Source organism: Sturnus vulgaris, chromosome 3 (assembly GCF_052056855.1).
Source record: "Sturnus vulgaris isolate bStuVul1 chromosome 3, bStuVul1.hap1, whole genome shotgun sequence".
Classification (NCBI taxonomy): domain Eukaryota; kingdom Metazoa; phylum Chordata; class Aves; order Passeriformes; family Sturnidae; genus Sturnus; species Sturnus vulgaris.
In genome coordinates this window covers 85,113,242-85,140,073 of record NC_142245.1, presented here as the reverse complement: position 1 = coordinate 85,140,073, position 26,832 = coordinate 85,113,242, and the positions used below count along the sequence as shown (strand labels likewise).

Below are 26,832 nucleotides of genomic sequence, written 5' to 3'. Positions count from 1 at the left end.
GAACACGTGAGCACCGGCACCGCCCGGCTTTCGCAGCCGCACGGGGCGCCAGGACGGGCGGCCGCGGGGAGGCGCCCGGCCCCGCCGCAGCTGCCGGCCCCGCCTCTCGCTCCGGAGCGGAGAAGCCGCGACAGAGCTCCCGCCCCAAGCTCCCGCTGCCGGGAGGGCCGGCCCAGCCGCCATGTTCGTGCGGAGCGGCTGCCGCCGCCTGCCGCTGCCCCCGGCGCCTCGTCCCGGGCACCGCCGGGCGGGCAGCGAGGTCGGGGCGGCGGCAGCGCCGCGCTACGAGGTGGTGGTGATCGGCGGGGGCCATGCGGGCACGGAGGCGGCGGCGGCGGCCGCTCGCGGCGGGGCCCGCACGCTGCTGCTCACGCACAGGATCGGCACCATCGGTACTGCCGCGGGTGCCCGGGGTGGGCGGGAGAAGCTGCCGCGGGCGCTTCGGGTTCCCGCGGCCTGGGGAGCGGCGCTGAGCCGGGGAGGTCGCGGGAGCCTTTGCGCCGTGCTGAGGGTGTCCCTCTGTCATTGCCCAGGAGAAATGTCCTGCAACCCGTCCTTCGGCGGCATCGGGAAGGGGCACCTCATGCGGGAGGTGGACGCCCTGGACGGGCTGTGCGGCCGTGTGTGCGACCGCTCCGGCGTTCACTACAAGGTGCTGAACCGCTGCAAGGGCCCGGCCGTGTGGGGCCTCCGCGCACAGATCGACCGCGGCCTCTACAGGGAGAACATGCAGGTGAGGGGCCGCGCCGGGGTGCTGGGAGTCGGGATACGCGACTGGGGATTGCCAAGGAAGGGGCTGTGTTTAGCTTTTCATTATTTACCGATCAGACCTAGATACCTTTCTGTTTGGTACTTTGATGCAGTGTAAGTTGTTGGAGCTCAGCACAGTTTTAAAAACTCTCTGGTGTTTTCGATACTTCATGACCAAATAGTTTATTTGAGCTAAAACTTTATGTGAATGAAAACTTCTACCTCATAGATCAGGACAGTACCATAACTGAGTGTCTGCCAAATGACCTGGTAAGAATGGAGGTGGGTAATAGATGTTTCAGAAATCAGCAGGGCTTGGGATTGCCCATATGTCTCATAACTTCCTAGATTTTTGCAGTAACTCCTTTCATGACAGAAAGAAATCCTTAACACACCACTGTTGACAGTTCGTGAGGCATCTGTGGAGGATCTTCTTTTGACAGAGCCAGAACCAGGCCGTCCTGGGAAATGCCAAGTAACAGGAGTTGTTTTGGGTATGTGCTAGAAACTCACTAAATGCCTTCAGTTACTCCCCACTAAGAGCAGCCTTTGGGGTAAATATTTTTGATTCACCAATAAGAAAGATGAACTTTGCTATTCTAATCCATTAGTGAGAAAGATGAATTAGCCAACAGAGCTGGTTAGGCAAAGTGTGAGCTAAACTAGGTTAATATGTGTAATACAATATCAAAAATATCTGGATTAGTAGTATACTGGGACGTTAACTAAGTTTATTTTCTTCAGGCTAGTGATACTGGATTCCATGCTGTGTTTTGAGATTTTATTTGGTAATTGGTGTATGCTGCCCTCGATGTTACAGGACCATGGGGTCCTATTAATAACAGGCTTGTACTTTGTTACCCCTTGCTGTTCTAATTAACAGGCTTTCCAAAGTAAAGGCTTGGGTACGGGTTTTTCCCAGGAGTGGTTTTCTTTGTTAGGGGTAACTTGCTTAGGAATAATAAAGATACAGAAATAAATATATGCTGCTTATTGTAGTTATTACTATTGATGCTTTTATTATGGAAATGCTGGTATTATTTTATAATAGAAGACAGATAAACCCCCAGTGAACACTGTTAGTCTAGTTTTAGATAGAAGCACCAGAATTCTGAGGCTTTGTTGACACTAAAATGTGTACATCTCTGAAAACTTGCTGTTTCAGGGGATGGGAGCACAGTACGTGCTGGGAGTGTTATCCTGACCACTGGAACGTTCCTGAGGGGTATGATCCACATTGGACTGGAGATGCACCCAGCAGGGCGGCTGGGGGACCAGCCAGCCATCGGGCTGGCTCACACTCTGGAGAAACTGGGATTTGCTGTGGGCAGGCTGAAGACTGGGACACCGCCCCGACTTGCCAAGGATACGATTGACTTCAGTGGTCTGGAGGAACGTGCAGCTGACAACCCCCCAGTGCCCTTCAGCTTCCTCAGCGAGGCCGTGTGGATCAAGGTGGGACAGCGCCCATCAAAGGCACACAGAGCCAGCTGGGGAGTGGATCTGGGAACGTTGTGCTCATTATCAGCCAAGGAGTTGGTGGCTGGGAAAGGCAGCTGGGATGTATTTGTGAGGGAGAAGTTACTTGTGTTCTTCTGAAAGCAAATACCTTTTTACTCTCACTTCTCAACTTGATTGCTTCTGGAGTCAGAGTTGTGTGAAATGTGATAACTGGTACTAGTACTACTCTTCATGTGCTGGTTACGTGGCTGTTTTTACAAAATCTTCCAGTATTACACCTGTATTGTGGAGATTAATAGTGTCTGGCTTCTTATCTTAGCTCTGGAATAAGGTTAAAATGTTGAAATTGGAGATCATTTGTAGTATTGACTAGGAAAGAGAAAGGATGGATTTATCCACAGAGCTGAGAGGTGGCAGCTTAACAGTAACTTAAAAGCAGAAGAGGTTCAGTTTTCTGAAGAAAATCTTGGAAAATTGGCTGTTTTTACATAATGTAATTAAACAGCACAGAATGAAGTATCAGGAGTTAATTTGCCCCAGAGGATATAGGAATTGCAATAACCTTTTATTATCGGGATGGGGCAAAATTAGTATCACTTGAAGTCCTCTGCATGTGCGGGAGAGGTTTTGAAACAAAGAGTTTTAATTCTAAGTGCAAAAAAGCTGTTAGACAAGCATGACTAATAACAATTTTGAGTCAAAATTTAGAACATACCGGGAATTTATTCGCCATAAACATGTTCAAAGAAACAACAACTTTCAGACATTTATATATGTGATAACATCCAGGATTTTTTATAGACACTCCCAGAAGTCTGCCCAATTTATTGCATCATGGTATAGGTGTTCTGTTTCTTTTATTACTACCAAAACATCTCGTGTGTCTTTGTTTAATGGATAACCCAGGTTTTATCGAGCATAAATTTGCTCTCCTGGTTAGACAATTACTGTTGATTAAGTTTTCTGGGGTGTAAAGGCCTATGAGGTGGCTCTCTTACTGCACCTGCAATGTATTAATCAAGTTTTCTGGGGTGTATAGGCTTTTGACTTCTTAACTTTGTCAAGATAGCTTTCTTGCACTATGGTATCTAATTCATCTCGAGTTACATAAGAACCATTGAACAGTTCTTTATTGAATTTTGATCTTCAACTGTTGATTAAGTTCTCTAAGGGGTATGGGTCCATGGAGTTCCTCTTTGCAGGTGCACTGAGATGATTTCTCAAGGTTTTGTACTGACACTCAGCCAACACAGATGTAAATCAAAACCATGTAAAATCACGAGGCTCTTGGCTAGCTAATATATAACTCACTGGCAGTTTTAAATAGTTATGGTGCTATATTATCGATATTTTGAATGTGAGTCTATTGACTCTTTTTCAGAAAAATCCGTGGTATACTTTACATTAGGCTTTTTCCAGACTTTGAATTTTTCATGTTAATTGCAGAGTTTTGAGGTTTATTTTTTTTTTCTCTCGAAGGGAATCTTTGTTTTCCTTCACCAAACCCATTAATTGGCTGTTAGCTGTAGGGTCAGCACTTACTCTTCCTACTCCAGAGCTTGTTTTTTTTTCCCTGTGGTCAGTTTGAATGCTGTGATGTAACACAGCAGTTGATTTAATGAGAATATCCATCCTGTAATTAGGAATATGGCATATAGGATAGAACCTGAATCCCAGGCTCCTAACTTCCATCCTGTTCTCAGTCTGGTTTTGGGCATGTTGCACAATCTCTCAGATCACTCATGTTCAGTCTGTACAGTGGGTGTGAGAGCGCTGCAGACTGCTCCCAGAAGTGAGAGCCAGCCATCATGGGAAAGGTCTTGGAGATCTCAGAGTTATTTAGTAAGGATACAGTGTTGTGACCAGATTAACTTAGGTCGAGCTTTGGCCTCTTCCAGCCAGAGGATCAGCTGTCCTGTTACCTGACTCGCACAAACCTGAAGGCCCAGCAAATTATCCGTGATAACCTCCACCTGAACAACCATGTCAGGGAGACGACCAGGGGCCCACGGTGAGTGTGTGGCATCATGCCAGGCTCTCAAGGGGACAAGCTGGCAATCTGGAGCTGTGGATTTCTCCTGCTTCACTTCTGGAAAGTAAGTTCTTCTCCATGTCAGGTGCTGCTCATGGCTGTTTACTGTTGCAGGTACTGTCCCTCTCTTGAATCAAAGGTTCTTCGCTTCCCAGACCGGCAACATCAGGTGTGGCTGGAGCCCGAAGGCTTGGAGTCCAACGTCATTTACCCCCAAGGCATGTCCATGACACTGCCACCTGAGCTCCAGGAGGAGGTGATCAAATCTGTCCCAGGCTTGGAAAAAGCCAAGATGTTACAGCCAGGTGAGGGTGCTGAATAGTTTTTGAATCTATTAGTCATATTTATTTACTAGTTGATGAAAAGCGGGTTTTGTTTAGAGCATAGCAAAGCAAAGAAAATATGAAGCAAAACTAATTCCTGGATACGATGATTTTTCCTTTTCTTGATCAGAAATGATAAATAGAATTGATAAGCCATTCTACTCCACCGATTTGCCTTCACAGTCCCTCCTGTAACATCTGTCTTGTTGTGTGTCACAGGCTATGGAGTGCAGTATGACTTCTTAGACCCCCGACAACTGACTGCTTCTCTCGAGTCACGTCTTGTTCAGCACCTCTTCTTTGCAGGCCAGATAAATGGCACAACAGGCTATGAAGAGGCTGCAGCTCAGGTGAGTGAATCTGACTGTTGTATATTCAGCACTCAGAAAGGGATATTACATTGGCCGTTGTGATAGTCTTGCTAGGCCCATTTTGTGCTCATGAGGTGTTCTTACTTTTATTGTTCCACCTGATTCCAGACTTGCCTAAGACATTTTTGCTTCTATCTGTACAAGTATCTGCAGTTGCTATCACTAAGGTTGCAGTAACAGTAGTAATTGAAATTGTCAAGTGTTTCAGCGCGGAGACCCTGCAGTGGGTATAATTGAAAACTTGGGAATTATCTCTAGACACATCAGCAGGGTCTAAGAAGCCCTTCAGACACTCATAATGTCACAAGAAGGAAACAGCCTGGATTACTGGCACAGACTGTTGTATTTTCCTGGGTAGGATTTCACATATGTGCCTGTGGGGGCTGATGTGCTGACGATTTTGCTAAGAGGAGACTGATGGATGTTTGGTTTGTTTTGGCTGTGCAGGGTGTGATTGCTGGGATCAATGCTTGCCTGCGGGTTCAGGGCAAGCCCCCGTTCACTGTCAGTCGCACCGAGGGCTATGTGGGAGTGCTGATCGATGACCTGACCACGCTGGGCACCAGCGAGCCCTACCGGATGTTCACCAGCCGCGTGGAGTTCCGCATGTCCCTGCGGCCCGACAACGCCGACGCCAGGCTCACTCACAGAGGTGTTCTGCTCTGGTAGCTCGTGCTCTCACCAGCCCTGCCTGGCTCTAGGCCTTTGTCTCACACACCATCTCTCTCTGCAGGATTTGAAGAAGCTGGGTGTGTGTCACAGCAGCGATATGAACAAGCAGTTAAGATGAGAGCTGCATTAGAGGATGGGATCGCAACACTAAAATCACTTCAGTTCAGCATATCCAAATGGTCCCAGTTACTACCAGGAGTCCCTATAAGTAGCAATCGCAGATCACCTGTCAGGTAAGGGTTGCAACTGGAGCTTTCTGATTTGACCTATGCTTGCTTCTGGCTAGTGATGTCATGGCATTTTTCTGTCCTTCTTGAAGCTGTCAGTACTCCAAGATTCCAACTTTACCACCTTCAAAGGACACACATCTGATGTTTCCCTATGGAATAAGTATGACAGTGATGTTTTTACTATTCCATGTTTCCTGGTACTGGCATGTGCTCTTAAAGCAAGGGAGTGCTCCACTGGCCCAGACAGTTCTTGCTGTCCTTACACAGAGTCACCAGCTGGGAATGGTTTTGCAGTGGGTTGCAGCTTCGCTAAAAGCTTGGTAAAAGCAGCAGTTGATTTCAGGTTAGTGTCAGGTGGTAGCTGTTCTTGGACACAAAAGCCCTTACTTCCCCTAGTCAAACTTTATCTCATCTTTTCTGTTCTTTTAAATCAGTGACTAAGACCTGGCTGACAGTGTGTATGAAAGGTTTCACTTGGTGCCCTTGCCTTGTCCCTTCTGTCTTGCTGTAAATTTGTGCAAGGAGTCTCTCTTCAAGAGTTTAGCAATTCTGCATACTGAGAGGAGATAGTAGGGAATTGAGCTTGGTTCTGCAGTTGTTCTGACTTAAGCTAAAACTTGAAGTTTGAGCTTGGAACAGCCGTAAATCTGCCTTACAAGTATGACTCCTTTTACCATAAATGTTTACTCTTGTTCTCCACAGTGCCTTTGACATCCTTCAGTATCAAGATGCCAACATGGAGATTCTGGCAAAGGCTATCCCAGAGCCCCTGGGCAAGCTTGCTCAATGGAGAGAGCTGGCAGAGAGGTTGAAAATAGAAGGTAGAGTACAAGAATTAGGTCCTCTTGTGGTGATCTCTATATGTTTGTTCAGTAAGGGGGGAGCAGTTGTCCTAGTGTTTCTTGTTGCTGCTTAGAGAAATGAAACACTCTGATCAGAGTGTGAGCTTTTTACCATAAACCACAGCCCTTTTTATGCACTGGTGTTTCACTCTGTGGTTGAGATGACTTTGAGTTTTTTTCCTTCTTACTGCCTCATCAAATAGGCCATCCTTTGTTGTGATGAGAAGATAAAAACAGCCCTAACAGTATCTATATTCCTGTAACAAATCAGAGTATGACTTCTTCCAAAGCAGTGATGTGAATTAGGCTCTATAATCTAGGAGGCTGGAAATTTCTTTAGGAATTTTGACCACCTCAGTGGAATTTCTCATTGTGCTTTCTAGACTTCTTGCAAGTGACTTGTTTCACATGAGTATCTATCTATATCTGCCTTTCTTGTTCCCCTGCACCACAGCTGCTTACGAGTGGTGTGTAGTCAATCAGCAGCAGGAAATGGAAGAAGTGCGTCGTGATGAGGCGCTCGAGCTGCCAGATGATCTGGATTACTTTGCCATTGATGCCTCACTCTCCACCGAGGTGCGGGAGAAGCTGGATGCAAACCGCCCCCAGACGGTGAGAAATTCAGCCACAGCAGGGCTGAGCAGCAGTGAAATCCCTTCTATCTTCTCAAGGGGCGTGGGGGTGAAGGAGTCAGGGAAAGGAACATCCACAGGTTTTGATCTTATTTCTCACTAGCTCCAGTGTGCAGGTTTGGTGGTGGTTAACTTGTTCCTGTCTCCATGTGCAGATCGGTGCAGTCAGCCGTATCCCTGGAATCACACCAGCTGCTATTGTTAACCTGCTGAGATTTGTGAAAACCAATCACCGGAAGACAGAGAAACTAAAAGCTGTGCCTCAGTCTGGGGGGTACTTCCCGGGGAAAATGTACTCAGGCAAAGCAACTTCACAAAGACAGATTTCAGCAGAGTTTTCTGAAGACGAGACAAAGTTTGTTAAAACACCTTTGTAGAGAATGGCACTAATCCTGCCAGACTTCGTGGCAAGATCCTCTGTGCTCCTGAGCCTCTTCCCAGATAACGCCCATGCTGGCTGGATCCAAAGTGATTGTAGTTGGGTTCTATGGCAGTGTCATTGCATAGAACAAAGGTGATGAATGCACAGAGTAAATGCTCAGAAACCTGAATACAGCCTGTGATTTTACTGATGTGAATGGAGAGACAGGAGAGCTGCTTTTAAAATTCCACTCATTTGGAAGATTTCATGTGGTCAAAATCTGCATCTTGTAAAGGACGGTGTTTAGTTCTTCTGAAACGAGTTAGAAATGTTACCATGCAAAGCCCACGGCAGCAGAGAAGGATTGGAACTGAAAAGTGTGTTCCATTGAGTTCAGGACTGGTGTTCATAGCTGTGCAGTGACTATGCACAAGCTGGTGTCTTGGTGTGGTGTCAGCCAGTAGGAGACACTTGGCTATGGAAATGTGCCACACAAATATTTAAATTTATGTAGGAGACTGAGTGTAAATACCACATCCTGCAAGTGTTTTTTAAAATAAAGCTTATCTTGAAACTTGCTGAAGAGCTCCGTTATCACTTAGCTTTCGTCAGGCCTTGCCAGTACACTGGATCACAGTTCCCACACATAAGGTGGGCTGAGATTCACTAGAGAGCTGGGGGAGGCAGCTGGACAAGGCTGGGTGCTGAGGAGGGTGGGAGACATGTGGGAACCTGCCCCATGGACCTCAGCCTGGGCACTGTGAAGCTCTATCTGATATTCTGTGGGCTGGGGGAGTGGGATTCTCTTAAGTGCTAGTCCTGCAATTGACAGGAATGGAATTTGGATTTGAGTGAGGTCCAAGTCAATTGGATCAACTGGGCAGTTGATTACTCATCAGCGAGACACATGGAATTCCAGTTGTTGCTGTGCATCTACCAAATCCTTGCTTGACTCAGGCAGCAGTTTCTGGTGCTGGTCATATTTCTGAATGTCCTCTGGCTTCAGAACACATTTTGATACAGTAAAATCAGAGAATATTACAGGTTGAAAAAGACACTTAAGGTCATTGAGTCCAACCATGACCCAAATATATATATATGTCATTTTGAAATTATGATTCTGGAAATTTCTCTGGCATATTTGCTCTGGGTGAGGGTTGCTCCCCTGTCCAGAGAAAGGAGTCAGAGCAAATCCCTTTTGTTGACAGAGACTCTGTATGACAGAGGAGGATGAGCAGAGTTTGCAGTTTGGTTGGGGCATTATCCCACCTGCCTGAAAGCACTTTGCTGTCACCATCCACTGGCTTGTGGAGAAGAGCCTTAGGCACGTGATCTATAGGTCAGTTCATGTCAAAATGGCTCAGAGCAGCAAACATCTATTTGCTCCTTTATATTTGTGGCCTGTTTTCCTGCCATCCTTGTTGGCTCAAAGATTTGCTTCAATCTTGCAGGCCTCCAGTTCAGCATAAGAAAGGCAGCTATGCTTTCTGCGGTGTAACTCGGGCTCCAGGTATGGTGCTCATGGAATTCCAGCTGTGTGAATCCAAAGAAACCCGAAGTCTTCTCTTTTAATCCAATTATGCAGTCTCAAAACTGCATTTCCTAGTTCTTGTCAGTGGTCATTTGACAGGACTATTTAGCTTTCAATAATGTGTGTCTTTAAAGGCAAGTACCTTGCACCTTGCTACAAAAGAAAATGCATTCCTCCGCTTTGTGTGCTAAATTTTTCTGTGCTTCTGTCTCACACATGCAGCATAAATGAAAGGGTGATTACACTGGGCTGGGCTGCACCAGTGTCAAGAAGAGCAGAAGGAGGGGAGTTTTTGTACTTCAACAATTTCATGATGCACAGCTGTGGTCTAAGGAGGGGGAAGGAGTTAAGTTCAGAGGAAACTGAAGTCATAAGCGCATTGCTTCCCAGCAGATCTTCTGTAACAACTGCTCTTTCTGTTTCAGTGTGAAGTGGTGAGTTCCATTGTTAAGACAGGGTGTCCTCTGTTCACATATGTAGGTTAATGATGTCCATATTTGCTGAAATGGAAAACCTGGCATATGCACAAGTTTGAGGACTGACTGTCCCTCAGGTGTTGGTTTCATGTGTACAGAGCTTGCTACAATATTTTCCACTTGTTGAACAGTTCTTGTTTGAGAAGATTTTTAACATAAAATTTCTGCAAGTAGTTCTAATTATTTTGGGAAGAAGACTAAGCGCATAAAGACTAAATAATCTACTCAAGTATGGGCAGATAGGAGGGATGCCTTGTGCTATCTGGTTTCTATGCACTGGGGATTTGTTACAAGGCCCAAGGTTTGGTTTTTGCAGGAAGACAAAGTGATCTTAGATTCTCCCAACTCCTGTGACCTCACTGAGACCAACAGGATAGGAAGGGCAGAATTGGAGGATCTGCTCTTAGCATGGGTGTCTGCTTGATTTTCCTTGTCTGTGCAGTAATGAATGGCACTTTGTTGTCCTGTAATCCTTGCTGTCACCTGGCAAGCAGGGAGGTGTGGTGAGGTTGACCTAACTTGTTGCACATACCAGCTGTCCTTGTGTTCCCTGCCTCAAAGTGTGTCTCTCTTTCCCTCCTGCAAAACAGGCCGGTGATCAGCATTTTTTCCTCAGGTATCTACCACTCTATCTTATCCCAGATTTTTACAACTTCTTTTCCTTCCCTACTCTAGTTTTCATTTCATATGGTACTTGAACTGAGCAGTTTCTTCATCTTGTCTTTATTTCTGCCTGGGAGATGAAAGCAAGGGAAAAATGGAAAGGTATTTTATGCTAGGAGACCTTAAAAGCTGCAGCCTTGGATGGTCTCAGTGCTGCTGGGATGTTTGCAGTGGTTGGCTGGCCTTTGGCAAGCACAATGTGCCTCCTAGTTGTGCATTGCTCTCGCACTTTATTAAGTAACAGTCTTCACATGCAGTGGTTTTAGATGTGTAGGTTTTACCAGCTTTGATGACCATACTTCCCAGATTGTGTTCCTCATGCTGTGACAGGTATCTCAGGACGTCCTTTAGTGGATGCAGGGAGGAATCTATTGTCCCCTTGGAGACGCTGTTTCCATGGAGTTCTTCCCATCTTCTCTGAGCCGATGCTGCTCAGAGTCCTTCCAGGGTGTTGTTCCATCTTTTGCCTTGGCTTCATGGCACTACTGAGAATTAAAGTGTCTTTCCCCTCCTCTGATTAAAATTAGTGGTGTCTAGGCATTCAGATGGGAGACTTGCTCTGCAATTGCTATTACATAAAGGGCAGAGAAAAAAGGATTGATTCTTGATCTATTATTTTACTGACAGTGATGCTTTGAGGAAACTAATTGTACTTTCTAAACTGCTGTGCAGGTTAAACCTCTCAAATGGAGCTCTGAGGGGAGACTGATGTGGATTCCCACCAGAGGATCTCTCACTCCATACTCACCATTATGTGGTGGCCATGCCTGGTGCCTGGTCCTTGACCTTTATACCAAGGAATGCAGTATTGGCAAACCTTCTATCCTGAAACCTGGAGGCTGCACCTTCTTCACCTCTTTGCAGACCTAAGACTGGATGTTTTGATGGCCTGTGATGGGTGGTGCTCAGCTCTGAACAGATCTGTGCTCCTACGGAGGGGGTCAGCAGAGCCACACGTGTGGGCTGCAGAGGAGCAGGGCTCAGCAAACACCGGGCTGTGGTGGAGAGCGGGGTGGAATGAGTGAAGGCTGAAGGTGTTCCTGTCTGGCATTAGCTGCCAGCACGAGCCCCAAGAGGGACATTTTCAGGCACTGCTGGGGACTGAAAGCGCATGCTGTTCTTGTTCCGAGGGACTTAGTGCTGGATGGGGTTAACTGAAGAGCAGGCACGGAGCCAGGTGAGAAATGGGAAATGAGCTCACTCTGCCTTACAGGACAGCAAGAAGAGAGGGGAGGTGACGACAGCCTCGTGACCATTTTCTTCCCTTGCAGTCTACTGTGGTTTAACTTGAAAATTGCCGTGCATGACCAGGTGGTGGCCTGTGTCACACGTGTACAGGATTTTTGGAGTCACAAGTGGAACGGCTGCTGTGCCTGGCAGTGCTGAGCTGGCACTTCAGAGAGGTTTTGTCCTTATCCCACCGCATCTCGGGAGACTTTGGCCGGCTGGCAGGTGACAGGGCTGGCTTGGTGACATTGTCCCGGCGCTGGCTGTGCGCAGTGGTGGGCGCCAGGCAGGGGCTGGAAGCTGCTCAGGGCAGTGGTCAATCACAGGCAGTGATCTCAGCTCAGCTCTCCCCGGCTGTGCCACGTGTAGCAGCCTGGGGAATGCGTGCCCAGCAATGAGTCGCAGGAATTTCCCTCACAAGGAAGTGACTGCAGTACAGCAGAGCCCCCGCTCGGGGTGGTTTTCCTTCTCCCACTCCCGGGCCACATCCATACACCCCCTCCTTCTCCTAAGAACTGGGGTACTGTAATCCATAAAAGTGCTTTAGCAGCAGGCTAGGTGATATTAGTTACTGTTACTAGTAATGTCAGTCAAACAAACTTATAATTACGTTTAAATTCATCTATTCCTTCCTTTTTTTCCTCTGGAAAAGGCCATTAAAGGACATACTTTACATAGAGACAACCCAACGCCAACCATTCTACATGTCTTCCTCCAAAATACTCATGTCCTATTAGCAGAATCACAGCCTAGCTTATAAACTAAATATTAATGAAATATTTAATGATAAGCATTATATATAACAAATAATATAAAAGAAATAATATGTATAAATAATAACTAATTATTAATAACTAAATATTGATTCATTTGGGGACATCTCACTTTGTTTACTAAGGAATTAGCTCAGAATCCAGCTTCAAAATAAGAACTGCAGATTTTAAGGAGTCTGGCAACCACAATAATTTTTTTAAAATAAGCTTATTAATTTATGTGGAATACATATGTTATATATAATATATAGGTGTGTACGTGTGTGAATATATATACATATATCAAACAAAAAAATGGTTGTTTTGCTTAAGATGTGCCCAGGTGGCTGCAGATAAGAGGAACCTGAAACTTCCTTTTAAATTTCAACCCTACCTGCAATCAGCCCTCTCCAGGGGGATGACATTTGTCTTGCCTTTCCATCTCTGTACAGGCTGAGGAGTCAGCAGCTTTGCCAGCTGTGCTGAGCTGTGCAGAATAGGCACCTGGGTGGGGAAACGCTGTGACTCTTGCCTTTGTATTAAATAATCCAGATTCTACTGGGCTGAAAGGGAAAATGCAACTGTGACTGCTGCTGGCAGGGCAGGCAGTGCCCCGAGTTAGGGGTGAGCTGGCTCTGTTTATTCCCAGTGACTATGTAATGCAAAAAAATTAGCATATTAACCCCTGGACTAGTGTTTGTGCTGGGCCTGAGCTAGCAGATGCTCTTGCAGGATGGCCAGGGTTCTGGATTGCTTTGCTGAGAAGAGCCAGGGCAAAGCCTTAGCAAGAACCTCAGCACACTGAGGGCAAACCTGCTGCTCTGCATCCTTAAATCATGCACTTGGCCCATGGGGACGATTTGCTAAATGAAAGCTTAGGTACCTTCCAACTTGTTTTGCTTTTTTAAAGAAAGAAATAAGCAAAACCTGCACAAATGGCAGCTCCTTGGCTGACAGCCCACGTGCACCCCACTGCTGCCCCACTGTCCCCCCACCCACAAGCCAGAGATCCTTCATCAGGGTATCCACTCTGATTTATCTCCACCTTTCCTCAGCATCTTCCACGCAAAATATGGGTTCAGCAGTCACCCTAGCAGTACCAGTACAGAGAAGCTGGCAGATTTTAATTATGTTGTGTAAATATTTGAAACATAAAAGGATTAAAGAATTACTGATAAGCAGCCAGGAAAAGTAACCTGATCTTTAAAAAAGCAGGCAACTATATAATTGACTTATAATGCAGAAATAATGTGAAGGGACAAAAGAGGACTCAGAAAAGGCTAAAAAACCCACAGCTTCTGAACCTTGGAAACCAATAGAGTTTTGTTATCTTGGGTTTTTTCCCTGCTCTTTTGCACCCCCCCCCCCCCCCCCAGGTGCCCTTTTCTTTCTCCTGAAGTGGTTTCAGGCCTCTCCTTGGTAAGCAGGTGAAAGGTAATTTTGCCCAGTATTATCTTCCATGGCCAAAGTTAATTCCTCTGTTTAGCTCATGGTTTGGCTATTAAGATCTGTAATTCAGGAAACTGAATTCCTACACAGGAAGTACTATTTGGTGCACTCAGATGACATGAAAAATTCAAGTTATTCAAATAAATAAATTCAAAGGTATTAATACTGTCAGGAATTGATAACTTGCAGTGAAATGTGTGAGAGAGAAGTTCTTGGGTGAAGCAGATGTTTTGAGCAGGACCTCAGAGGTGCTCAGGGTCCCTCAGGTTGCTGTTGGGGGGCAGCTTCTCAGCCCTCTCACTGCATCCTCCACCCCCCCAGCCTCCTCTGGGCACTACATAAACATAGAACTAATAGAAAGTAAAACAAGGTGGGTTGTATTAATCACACTGAACTTACATAGTTCTTAAGCAGATAATAATTTAGCACCAATGAGGAAAATAATGTCCCTGTACAGTACAAACTTTAATTTGTCTCTACATGGTTTATCTTGATCAAATCTAAAATTTAAAATATGCATTTACAGAAAATAATTTTTCAAAATTTGTCCATACCTTTCAAAATATACAAAGACAGCTAAATTCAGAATGTGAATTATTATTTTTAATTTCAGTAGACTAAGTTATTCCAGTTATTAGTCTTGTACAAGCTGATCTGAGATATTATTAAAATGCCTCTGGGCAGTAGCCTTGAGTCCATTTTGTTCCAGCCTGAACTATCCACCTAGGGATTGAACACTGAGCAAGGAGTTAGTGGTATCAGCTATGACTGCACTGCTCCATTTCCCTACAAAGACCAACTAGCCTTTGTCTTCTCTGTCCCCCAATACCTCACCACATACATTTTTGGAATATTTCTGTGTATTTAAAGTCTTCTGGACTACCAAATCATTCATCAACAACTAGAAAGGAAACATTCACAAATACTAGACGGCAGCGTGGTTTCTGCCTTCAGAGCTGGCTCCATCACCACGGCAGCATGCTGTCACACTTCTATATGAACAACACCAGCATTGCAGGACAGCGAGGAAAGAGTTAAGGACAGCTGGAAAAGTTGCTTAAAGAAATAAGCAGTCAGAAGACAAATAGTTCTCAACTAAAAACATTTATTAAAAGTTTGATCAAAGTAGTTTTATTCCCAAATTTTGTTTACAAAAGTCTAACAATTTCCCCAGGTAGTCAGATTAATAAAAGAACTGAAGTGACATTACATTAGTGCATAGAAAGCAAATCTGGTCTATAAAAGTTAAAGTAAAAAAGAAAGCAAGCCAAATGTGTAAAATATAGGTTTTAAATACATGAAAGCAATTGCTAGTATTGCAGGCAGAGCATTCTCAAGTGTTTTTCTGTGCACATGACGTTGTTAGATGCAGTATTGTTCAGGGTTTCTTTCCTGCTAGAAGCAGGACCAGTCCTCTGCCACAAACTACACAGCTGACTCTTGCCCTGCTCTTCAGCTGGGCCATTTTACAGTGACCCAGCCTCCCAGCAGCTCTGGCAGTTGATCTGATCTATGCACAGCTACCTAAGGGCCTCTTGCAAGAGCAGCACTGCACTGTCACACCTTGTTTTCCCTAAGGATTTGAGTGAGTTGCTTACTGCAAGCCCATTTCCAAACCACCATGGAGCAAGTAAACCCAGCCAGACACCCCCGTGCAACGTGCACAGAGGCACTCCAGACAGGGTGTTACATATCCAGGCCATGGCCAGCCAAACCAAACATCCTGCACCTAACAAAGGAACGCGAAGGAAATCTAACGAACACAGAGCTACACTGAAGGCAGCCTGTGCCAAAGCTGCTTTGCTTTTCATCCAAATCAGAACTTTGCTTAACCAGTCTGACCGAAGATTCTTAGAAAATATTTAGCTGTTTAACTGAAAAGCATACTAAGATTTGGCAAGATACTTCAAGCTTTATTATGGCAACAGTAGGTCTGCCTCCCATTTTGAAGTTACGTACGTCCTGTTGCCTTGGGGACACCAACAAACCTCCAGAAGCAGAATTTAAGCAGCGGAAATTTTAACTGAATTCCATAGCCTGCTATGAAGCTCTCTAGCCCTTGCTTCCACTGTACCCTCAAAAACGGTGTGTAATGCTCCAAGGTTTCACTGCAGTTAAGACACAGAAAGTGAGCAAAAAAGGAGAAAAGATCCAAACAAAGAGCATGAAAATAAGTAACAGCAGTTCAGACCTATCCAAGCAGTACAGATAAGAGTTCCTGCAGAGCAAGCACACAGCTGGAGAAGGAAAGGAAAACAAACGAGAGAATACAGCCATTACAGGCAGAACAAACATACTGATGTCATGCAACAAGTCCCTCAAAGATACTAAATTCTTTTTGACCTTTTGTGGGGATGCTGTGGGGAAATCATGGGAAAGGTTAGTAAAACAGCTGCACTATTATGCAAGTCAGCTGTGATTATCCATTAACTGCTTGTCCTCATTTACCAATTTGAAGCAAGGCTTCTATGCCAGAATTCCTAATTATTAAAGCCCAGAACATTTTACTTGGGACTATTCGTCTAGTGATTATTAATAATTGTTTGGATTAGATACCCAAGTCCCCTTTAACTGACTGATCCAAATTTTAATCTGATGTTAAAAAGGTAGCAGGCATTGTGTCCCACTGTGCCATTTAGTGTGGGCTACAATAGTGGGTAACTCAGATTGCATCGAAGTGCAACTCTGGACAGAAGTTTCATATTTGGCTATTTTATGTGTTACTATATATTAGAAAACATTTATGTAGAAGTGTTTAAAGAGCTACACAACATCAGCTCCCCAGAAAAAAAAATCTGGTTCTGCTTTTGACTAGAAAAATCAGTGTACAACATGCTGGAAACCCAACATTATTTTTTTCTAACTTTAAGGTTAAATGTGTTTACCCTTTTTTTTTCCTCAATGTAGACTTTTCTTGGTTTACTCGATGCATCACAGAATGCACCAAAACACTCTGTTACCTGGCATTTGTGCGATCCAATCTAAAAATTGTTTTTGAAGAAAGCACCAGAAAAGTTATTTAAGGCTTAGATCAGTTAAAAAGTCAACTTGAAGCAGAATTTTGTTCTACTTTTAACGAGTAATTTTGAGTATTTGCATTGTAACTTCCGAACATACTCAAGTAACAGTGATCCTTTCTTATCCCTCCGTGACTAGATATAGGTTTTGTCATAGACTTAACATTAACCCAAAAAACACAGAGACATAGCATTGAACTTCTGTTTTAATGGTCTCAAATTCTGTGACAGATTTTTGGTCAAGTTTCCATTTTAAAAAATTTATCGATTTTAAAGACTAATAACTTAAACTGCCACGAAACAAATGGTCCACAAACATTCCTTTCCTTCTGAAGCTTTTACGATGCATTGTAATCATTAACCAGTCTTTTGCTATTAAACTTAAATGGCCAATTGAGACAAACAGTTCTGAGACCGTTCTTCCACCACTGATTAAGACTGAGGTGGCAGCTGGTGTACAGAATTTTCATTTAGCCTTCTGGGCCTTCTGGGCAGACTTTGTGACCTTGCCAGCTCCTCCAGCCTTCTTGTCAACTGCCTTGATGACACCAACAGCGACCGTCTGCCTCATGTCACGCACGGCAAAACGACCTGAAAGCAAAAAACACATTTCATGACTTTTGTCTATGCTGCCTAACTTACAGCCCAGTTTGCACAGTGGCAACACACAGGTTGGTGTAAATGGGCCAGTGCTGCTCTGGAACCAGACAGGGGCAGAGGCATCACTCTTCTCCAGATTCTCTCACCCTGCATGAGTAAAGTCTCGGTTCCATTCAGTTTCAAGTCACAGCTTTCATCAGCGTTTCACAGAACACACTGCATCCCAATACTAGAAATCGAGGAGTCTTTTCCAGAGACCAATATTAATGTGAGATGCCTTACCGAGAGGAGGATAATCAGAGAAGCTCTCAACACACATGGGCTTGCCAGGGATCATATCAACGATGGCAGCATCTCCAGATTTCAGGAATTTGGGGCCATCCTCCAACTTCTTGCCAGAACGACGATCGATCTTCTCCTTGAGCTCAGCGAATTTGCATGCAATGTGAGCAGTATGGCAATCCAGCACAGGGGCATAGCCAGCACTGATTTGGCCAGGGTGGTTCAGGATAATGACCTAAGAAACAAAGAAAGGCAAGTTAGAAGGGGGGTAATTTTAAGCATTTCTATGTTCTTACAAAGCCTAGGAGCTAATGAGATTTGCTTCAATCAAGTACAACTCAGAATACAGCTCTGTTGCTTTATAGCTTGACCTGATCAGACTCCTATTTTGGAATACAGAGCTACATTCCCAACATCCCTGAAGAGCTGCAAAATATACCTGGGCAGTGAAGCCAGCAGCTTCCATGGGAGGGTCATTCTTGCTGTCACCAGCGACATTACCACGACGAACATCTTTCACAGACACGTTCTTAACATTGAAGCCAACGTTGTCACCAGGCAGAGCTTCGCTCAGGGCTTCGTGGTGCATCTCAACAGATTTAACTTCAGTTGTTACATTGACAGGGGCAAATGTCACCACCATGCCTGGCTTCAGAACACCTGTTTCCACACGGCCAACTGGTACAGTACCAATGCCTGCAAGCAAGAAACAACAGTATTATTCATTACTCAGCTTAGTGAATGTATGTCCTTATGGGGAAAAAAAACCCACTTGAGACAAGGATTTTCATTTCTGACTTGGAAAAGCAGCTCTTGGGCAAACGCCTACATTTCTGGCCCATACATCAGCTATTACTGGCACGTCAGCAGCATTCCAGAGGAACACATACCGCCGATTTTGTAGACATCCTGAAGAGGCAGACGCAGAGGTTTGTCAGTTGGACGAGTTGGTGGCAGGATGCAGTCCAGGGCTTCAAGCAGAGTGGTTCCGCTGGCACTGCCATCCTTACGGGTGATCTTCCATCCCTTGAACCAGGGCATCTGTAATGGAAACAAGCCCAGGTTAATCTGACTGCCAAATTTAATTGCACAAGGCTGGAAAAACCCAAGTCATGTCTCTTAACATTATCTCAATTTACTGTTGCAAAGTAAGAATTTCTGAACTGCTAGGATTTCTCTTGGACCTTAGCACTTCCCAAACATAACTATTACAAAACACGTGCATTTTATCCTTGCATAATCAGTCTTAACAGTCCTCCTAGTTTCATGCCTTAACAGAAATAAACACCAAACCTACGTTAGAGCTAGGCTCCAGCATGTTGTCACCATTCCAACCAGAAATTGGCACAAAAGCCACAGTGTCTGGGTTGTAGCCAATCTTCTTGATGTAAGTGCTGACTTCTTTGACAATCTCTTCATATCTCTTCTGGCTGTAGGGTGGCTCAGTGGAATCCATCTTGTTGACACCAACAATCAGCTGTTTCACACCCAGGGTGTAGGCCAGAAGGGCATGCTCACGGGTCTGCCCATTCTTGGAAATGCCAGCCTCGAACTCACCAACACCAGCAGCAACGATCAGGACAGCACAATCAGCCTTTGAAAAGAAAAAAAAAATCCTCACTATAATGCTTGCATGTATGTCAAGCTACTACGGGAATGCCCCCCAACCAACCAAAGAACAACTTTCCTGAACTGCCCAAATCCCGCTTTCTTTACATACCTGAGAAGTTCCAGTAATCATGTTCTTAATGAAGTCTCTGTGTCCAGGAGCATCAATAATGGTGACGTAGTATTTGCTAGTTTCAAATTTCCACAGGGAAATATCAATAGTAATACCACGCTCACGTTCAGCCTTCAGCTTGTCCAAGACCCAGGCATACTTGAAGGAACCTTTGCCCATCTACAGTTACAAGAAAACAGATTTGTTACTCCCATTCATAAAGAGTTCTGTACCTGCAACTAGTTCAGATAGATCACACCCTGGCTGAAGAGCAAAAACTAATAATAGTAACTGGCTTAACACTGAAAAACCTTGCTGATCATAAAATAAGCATTAAGATACATTTGGCACTACTGGTGAGAGATGCCAACTGTTGAACCTTATTGAACCTGTTGACAGTTCAGGCTCCTTGACAGCTTGTTAATTTCACTAATGTATTTTTATGATAGAGCTCTTGAGCCTGAGTCCTACTATCAAGTATCCTCTACAATTTCAAGTCCTCTTACTATTTCGATCTTTGCAATAATCAACACTTCAACTTCCACTCTGCTCAACATTTGCCAGATCTCATCCTGTAATGTTCTTATGACCTATGCTGTTATTACACAGAAAAAAATTTTAAATTAGACCTCAACAGATCGACTTCTTTCTATGCAGAGTTTCAATCTGGCCATTTAACTTGATTTCCAGATGTTACTGCTCAGATGCAGCTTTCAACTACCTTCTCTTCACTTGCTCTACATTTCATAATCCGAGTTCCTGCAACTAACACAATGGCAGATTGAACACTTAAACACTTGTTCCACCTCAACTGCAACACAACTGCCGCCCTGTGGCCATGCAACACTGAGCCTCTTGTTCAGCTCCTGGTGTAGAGGCTACCAAACTGCCTCCCCGTGGCCACTGAACGCTTTGCAGGTTTACTTTTCAATTAAGGGCCTATCCGCTCCTGCAGCCTGTAACTTTGCTGGCTGCTACGGGCCCACGCACCTCAGCTGCTTCCTTCTCGAACTTCTCGATGGTCCTCTTGTCGATGCCTCCACATTTGTAGATGAGGTGGCCGGTGGTGGTGGATTTGCCAGAATCGACGTGGCCGATGACAACGATGTTGATGTGGGTCTTCTCCTTTCCCATTTTGGATGTTAGTTGAGTTCTTTCTTTTGGCAAAAGAGAATCGACACCTGCAAGTTCCCCAGAAAAAAGCTGGTTACGCCTCGGCTCGGGCCTAGGGGCAACGATGGCGGCGCCACATGCGGGGCGGCCTGGCCGGGATGGCGGCCCCGCCCCGCCGGGGGAGGGGAGGAGCGAGGCGGGCGGGCCGGGGACCCCTCGGAGCGCCCCTCGCGTCGCCCCCCTCCCCGGGCTCGAGTTACCCCGGCGGCGGTGGCCGGGGCGCGGGGCGGCGGCGAGCGGGCCCGGCGGGCAGCGCGGAGGGCGGGGCCGCCCCGCTCCTTTGTGTGACTCACCCCGCCCGGGCCGCCGCGTCCTCCATTTTGTGGCGCTGGCGGCGGGCAGGCAGGGTGAGCAGCCATCTTTTCACTCGTGCCCCGGCCCCTCTCCCCCCCCGACGGCATCCGCCGCCGCCTCCCGACGGTCCAACCACGGCACCGGGCCGCTGCTCGTGGGGCCTAAGGAGAGGCTGCCGGGCACCTTCTGGCCCACGCCCGCCCGGACACGCCGCTCCCCCGACATCAGCCCGGACAACGGGGGAGTGCACATGGTAATTGAGGAGGACGATGCGCCGCCATCCCGCCGCCTCGTGCTCCCCTGCCCGTCCGTCTGCCCCGGTTCCCGCTGGCACCCCCGGCCACTCCCTCCCTCCCCCTCCCCTCAGCCCCCACCACGCCCCAGCTCGGCGCTCACCACCGGGGCGAGTGGACCCCGGCCCGGCCCGGCCCTGCCGACGCCCCTCACCTGCTCGGCGACGGCGGCAAACCCGGAGCGAAAAGACCGACAACGTGAGCGCCGCCCCTTATATAGTCTAGTCAGGGGGCGGGGCCTCGGGGCCACGTCACCGCTCCCGGCGGCCCCGCGGCCCCGCCCGGGCTCGGAGCACCCCCGGCCCCGTCCGGGCTGGGCGGAACCCCCCGGCCCCAGCAGGACCCGGCCCGGCCGCGGGGAGCGGGGCCCGGGCCCGGCCCGCGGTGTGCTGAGGGGCTGCGCCGGCAATGGAGCGGTGCGCCTCCCGCGCTGGGATGGAGAGCGGCGGGCGGGCGTGGCCGCCTTGTCCGGAGGAAGCGGGGTAGCACCGACCAGCCCCGGCCCCCCTGCAGGGCCCAGCGGCTCGGGCCTGTGCGCCGCGGAGCGTCAGGCCTGGCGTCATGGCTGGGCCGGAGGGATGCGGCAGCTGATGAAAGTCCCCGGAGAACAGCCCCCAGCGAATTAATTGTATTTCGCATTGGGGACACAAAGAAACGCAATGAGCGAGATTAGAAACGTTTAGTAGTTACCCTGACAGGCAAGTAACAAATGTCGGCTAAACATCACGAAATATGAGACTCTACCCCAGTACGTTGCAAGTCTCCTAGAATCAAAGGTGGAGAAGGAGAGGGAGAGCAGGAATTTCTGGAAGCTTATTACACCAGAATAAGAAGCCATCGTTTAGCTTAAAAAAAAAAAATCTGTTGTACCATTAGAGGACAAAAGTTGACTCGTCTTAGAAAACTTTGGCACAAAAATACAAATCAAGGCGGACGCACCTCCAGTAAAGATGCTTCTGAAGTGCAAATGTATCAGTCACGGAAGCATTCAGGACATGGGGTCTCTGCAAGAAACCCTGACTGCGAGAAGTGCCCCCATACTGTATTTTCACATGGGAAAACCCGCAGCCCTGGCAAATTATTTTTAGAATCGTGGCAATGAGGAGTCACAAAATAGCTCACAACATCAGAAATAAAGGCCCTCGCAATTCCACTGGATTTTCTCTGGTTTAGTCGCTTGTAACTGATGTAAGAAAATCCATTAAATATTCAACATCTCCTATACCCATTCAAGGGAAATTAATCTGAGAAGCTGAACTATCTCTGTTACTTTTAAAATATCTGCAAAGCTATGTAGTCCATGTTCTTATTCAGCTACATTATACGCCTGTCAGAAATAGTTACTAATCTATAGACAACTGTAATCCATTAATTTATTGGTATGCTCTTCAAGTAGCAGTGGTAAAGCATGGAAACAGCCTCTTTTTCAAAAACAAACAAAAAAGGAACAACATCAGCAAACTAATAATAAAAAAACTACCTCATGCATCTACAAATGTGCCCTTTTGCTTGACTTCAAGTTTTTCTATCTGAGAGAAACTCAGCATCAAATTCAGTAGAGGGCACGAAACTTAGTATTTAATGGTTTGATATGGAAGTGTTTCCATGAGATACGGTATTTTTCCCACATGAAAGATTACAAAGATGCATTTTGTAAAAAAAAAAAAAAAAAAAAAAAAAAATATATATATATATATATATATATTCAAAATGTCATTAGAGAAGTTGCTGAGTTTAGAATACACCTTTTACAAAAGTAACAAGTTTCAGACTAAAAACCTGAAAAAAGGTTCAGATGTTAAACAAACCCCTTTTTTTAAGAAAGGAAAAAAACCAAATAAAATTCTCTTTCACCCCTTCATGTGTTTTTCAGCAAACATTAGTGGTGGAGGTGGAGGGAAGATAGAGATGGTTCAGCTTTCTTCAAAACTAACCTTCAGGGGCAGTTACTAGGGAAGACACTGCATATGAAGACACAGTAATAAAAGGGCAGGAAAAGAAAGGTGGTCCACTTTCCGGAAATGGAAATGCATTTTTGTGAAGTGGCTCGGGTTGAAGATCAAAGTGTAATATTTGGAAAGAAAGCTAGGGAGCACTTCTTTGGGGTTTTCTATAAAGCAAAGACTGTAAAAAAAGACAGTTAAAAAGCCTTATTCTTGATGGTTTAAAGTTACCTTCTAAAATGTGTATTTCAGTGGGGGAGTATTTTTAATGGACTGATCTGTCAAAGAATCCATTTTCATAAAAAGGTAGTTTTAACACTTCCCAAATGTAGTAAATTATTTGTGTCTAAACAAGAAGAGGAGGAAGGAAATATGTTACTAATTTCTTGTATAGTCCATACTTAACTGCATATTTCTAATTTTTCAAGGATACTTTCCTTAGAAGACATAAATAAAGGCTCTTAGAACCAGGTATTTCTTAAGGAAGTGATTTTTTGTGATATCTACATAGCTGAAAGCTATGAAAGCTGAATTTGTGGTATAAATTTTTAAACATAGTTCTAGTTTAAGTCTACAGCAGTTGTTTCCCCCCCAACTTCTTTAAATGAGTTTTCAAAATAATATTTCCTCTTTAGTTTGACCAATACATGTTTTTATTCTCTCAACAATTAGTGTATCTTTTCTTGCCCACTCTATTAGATGAACATTCCTATTATCAATCTCACAAATATTTATACAGCTGGGGAGCTTCTGATACATTAGTAGCCTCAGATAACACAGTGGAAATGCATTCTGAAGAATCCTCTCAGCTAACACAAATAGGCCTACACTGGATTAAATCCTGTGTGAAACCAGCTGTAAAAATTTTAGATTTTATTAATTTGGTAAAATGAATCACTTTAATACGTAATTTTTAAGAAGGAACAGAGATAAGAGATTTCAAGAAGTCAAGGATACTTAGGCGTTGAAATAGGTCTTATTCAACCTAGACTGACCAGAGATAGGACGACTTTGTGGGCAAGACTTACTCATTCTCCTTCAATCACTGGTGAGCATATGCTAAACTGAAATATCCTATGTCCACATACGTCTCCAGTGTAAGAAAATACAGAATGCTCTAAAGCATTTGTATTGTAGGAACCTATACAGATACCACCATTTTAAAAGGGTTTTGAATCTCAGATCAAATTATATTTAAGTAAAAGTAATGCTGTCAGTATTTAAGCCAAATTTTTTAGCTTTAAAAAGTATATGTTAACTGGATTTTGAGTTCGCAGTAGGTACTGCAGCATTACTTCCATTGTAGCACATGGCTCCAGCACATACAAAATGGGCTATAAGCTTAGAACACAGTCACAGCCAGTGAAATCATGCTAGGAGATAAAAGATGTGCTCACTGAGCACCTCTAAAGAATTTTAACTCTCTACCATATACACACAGGTTTTTTTTTTTGGTCAGACTCCTGCAAAGATGAAGGTAAGTAGTGCTTACCTGCACAACTGCAGTGCAGGTAAGCAATGACCAAGGTCATCCAGGAGTGTGAGCAAACAGACATCATAGGCACAAGACTTGAAACACAGATCTGATAAACAGAGTATATCAAGCTCACCATATAGGAAAGAGGCACTAAGATTTTTTGAGGGCACTTTGAGAAAATGGTGGAAAAGTAGTCCAAAGTTATCAATAGTAATTGGTGATCAGCAATTGGATCTGGATTCTGGTATGCAGCTGTATTCTATCAGTTAGCCTCATACTTATTGTGAAAGGCTTTCTAATCCCTACATTACATTATCATGGTACATGCATTTGTACAAAGTTCATCATAAACTATAGCATGAGCATACAGCCCTACTTCCATCTATAAGTGTGCTTTATTGTACTGGTTCTTAATAGCAATAAAAAGCATCTACATCTGTTACAAAACCTTTTCTCATACATGATCTTAATACTTACTATCAGTTTTTACAGCCACCTGTTTATGAAATAAAAGAACAATAGAATAATGGTGTTATTCATATATGAAGAGAATAGACAGAAAACCTGCCTAAAAAAAGGTTTAACTGAACAGGGTTCGGTAATCTAAACTAATTGAAAAAATGCTACTTTTGAAAGTTACTTAGCTCTGTACAAGTAGCTAGCATTTTTATATAAACAAAATTGGTAAAAGAAAGAGACAACAGTAAATTCAGTTTAAGTTACTGTCTTAGTAGAAAGTACAAATTAAACTCCTCCATCCTTGGAAGATTAAGACTTGAACTAAAAAAGTCTCCTTGTCTGATCTCATAGCTGACCTTGCTTATAGATTCACAAAAGAAGGTCTTACAGTAGGAGGTATAAGACAGTAGACTTCAAAACTGTTGAGAACATCACTGGGATGAACAAGCAGTTACAATTTCAGAGTCTTCTGAATAGCTTAACAAGAGTTTCTTTGAAAGTCATTGTTGCCCCTGAAATAAGTTTCCTCTGGGAAGCACTGCCGTTGTAGTTACAGCATTTCTAACAGGTGATGGACTAATGGCTTAGAGGATAGCCTACTTTAAAAAAAACCCCAAACCTTTGGACAGTCTTTTCAAACAATATTTATCCACAGCACGAGAAAGCTCATTTATGCTGAAGGTTTAGTACTGGCTGAACTGTGATACTGAAGGTTTAGGATCAAACAGAGTGGTCAGGTCATACTGGGATGTGACCAGAACTAACAGTTGTATTTTAACCCCATGTTCTCTTCTGTGGAGGTCTGCATTTCTGAGCTAGAAAATGAAAGTATTTGATTTAGAGCTGAAGCGTCCTAAGCAGGAAAAAGCCAATCTCACAGGTGGCTGCTTTGGTAAGAGTGTTCTGGAGCTAAACAGCAAATGGGCAGATACATGCAGATGGTAGCTTAAACAAAAAGTGACGCTTCACTTGCAGACATCTGACAAAACTTCATATATCTCACTAATGATAGGCTAATTTACACCAGCTGATGACCTGGCTCCAGGTAAAATGCAGAATTACGAGACAGTAATGCAGAATAAAGGTGAAGGGCTGATGAAGTAACCACCATTATGAAAGAATAATATAATTTGTTAAAGTGTTCTGTGGTTTTGCATTAGTATTTTCCATCAGCAAACAGGCTAATTTTTACTAAATCTCACCACCTTTTGGACACTCTAAATGAACAGTAAGCCCTTCTAGGAGTTGAATTCAAAGAAGGCCCTAAATGGGGGCATTTTGCATATATATATATGTATGAAAATAGTGCATTCTGTGTGAAGAAAATGTCAGTTACTGAACCCACTGGGTGAGGATGGTGTGACTTTTGTTCTGAATTGATCATGAACCTCTAAAATTCCATTTTAAAGCTCTGGTCTCTTCTGCTAAAAATAATTTTGCCAAAAGCAAAATATTCATCCTCTTGTCCTGATAAGCCCGTGACAAAACGTTTAAGTGGGACCTCAAATCCTCACCCATGCATCTTAGAATTCGTCTCTGAGTCCTTACAGTAACTGAACTATGCCTGAATAACTTTGCTTAGTGTCCACTCATCAGGTTAATTTTGCTGCTCCTCTTGCTGCAGTAGGTTTGGAGCTGGATTGTGCGCTTTACAAAAAAACCCCACGAATTCCCATTGTCATCTTGCAGATCCTGTGCATTCTTGCCTTTCTGTCTCTCCTATTGACTCAAGTAAAAGTAAGTTGTCAAAGAAGGAGACATTCTATTTGTTCACATAACCCTCCCTAAAAGGGGTTTATATG

The 26,832-nt window shown here is 44.7% G+C and overlaps 2 protein-coding genes across 2 annotated transcripts; one reads left to right on the top strand and one right to left on the bottom strand.

Annotated features, from left to right (window-relative positions):
• The first annotated feature begins 122 nt into the window (after positions 1–122).
• Positions 123–8,253, top strand: MTO1 (mitochondrial tRNA translation optimization 1). The gene is made up of 12 exons (XM_014870227.2): positions 123–392; positions 534–733; positions 1,127–1,244; positions 1,916–2,205; positions 4,110–4,222; positions 4,358–4,548; positions 4,786–4,916; positions 5,385–5,589; positions 5,671–5,842; positions 6,542–6,660; positions 7,136–7,293; positions 7,469–8,253. The coding sequence occupies exons 1-12, from the start codon at positions 182–184 to the stop codon at positions 7,688–7,690; spliced, it is 2,130 nt and encodes a 709-aa protein (XP_014725713.2). The 5' UTR covers positions 123–181; the 3' UTR covers positions 7,691–8,253.
• An 8,724-nt stretch (positions 8,254–16,977) lies between these two features.
• Positions 16,978–20,571, bottom strand: EEF1A1 (eukaryotic translation elongation factor 1 alpha 1). Its single transcript, XM_014870225.2, has 7 exons — positions 20,382–20,571; positions 19,392–19,571; positions 18,969–19,265; positions 18,562–18,712; positions 18,111–18,367; positions 17,672–17,906; positions 16,978–17,380 (listed from the first exon to the last, which is right to left on the bottom strand). Exons 1-7 carry the CDS (start codon positions 20,523–20,525, stop codon positions 17,256–17,258), a joined length of 1,389 nt encoding a protein of 462 aa, XP_014725711.1. The 5' UTR covers positions 20,526–20,571; the 3' UTR covers positions 16,978–17,255.
• Between the last annotated feature and the right edge of the window lie 6,261 nt (positions 20,572–26,832).

Excerpts from the sequence above, each read along its gene's own strand:
- MTO1 (XM_014870227.2), top strand. The coding sequence starts at position 182 with ATGTTCGTGCGGAGCGGCTGCCGCCGCCTGCCGCTGCCCCCGGCGCCT. Across the intron at positions 1,245-1,915 it reads AGTAACAGGAGTTGTTTTGG|GGGATGGGAGCACAGTACGT; the intron begins GTATGTGCTAGA and ends TTGCTGTTTCAG. Across the intron at positions 5,590-5,670 it reads CGCCAGGCTCACTCACAGAG|GATTTGAAGAAGCTGGGTGT; the intron begins GTGTTCTGCTCT and ends CTCTCTCTGCAG.
- EEF1A1 (XM_014870225.2), bottom strand. The coding sequence starts at position 20,525 with ATGGGAAAGGAGAAGACCCACATCAACATCGTTGTCATCGGCCACGTC. Across the intron at positions 19,572-20,381 it reads TCGAGAAGGAAGCAGCTGAG|ATGGGCAAAGGTTCCTTCAA; the intron begins GTGCGTGGGCCC and ends TTGTAACTGTAG. Across the intron at positions 19,266-19,391 it reads TGATTACTGGAACTTCTCAG|GCTGATTGTGCTGTCCTGAT; the intron begins GTATGTAAAGAA and ends TTCTTTTCAAAG.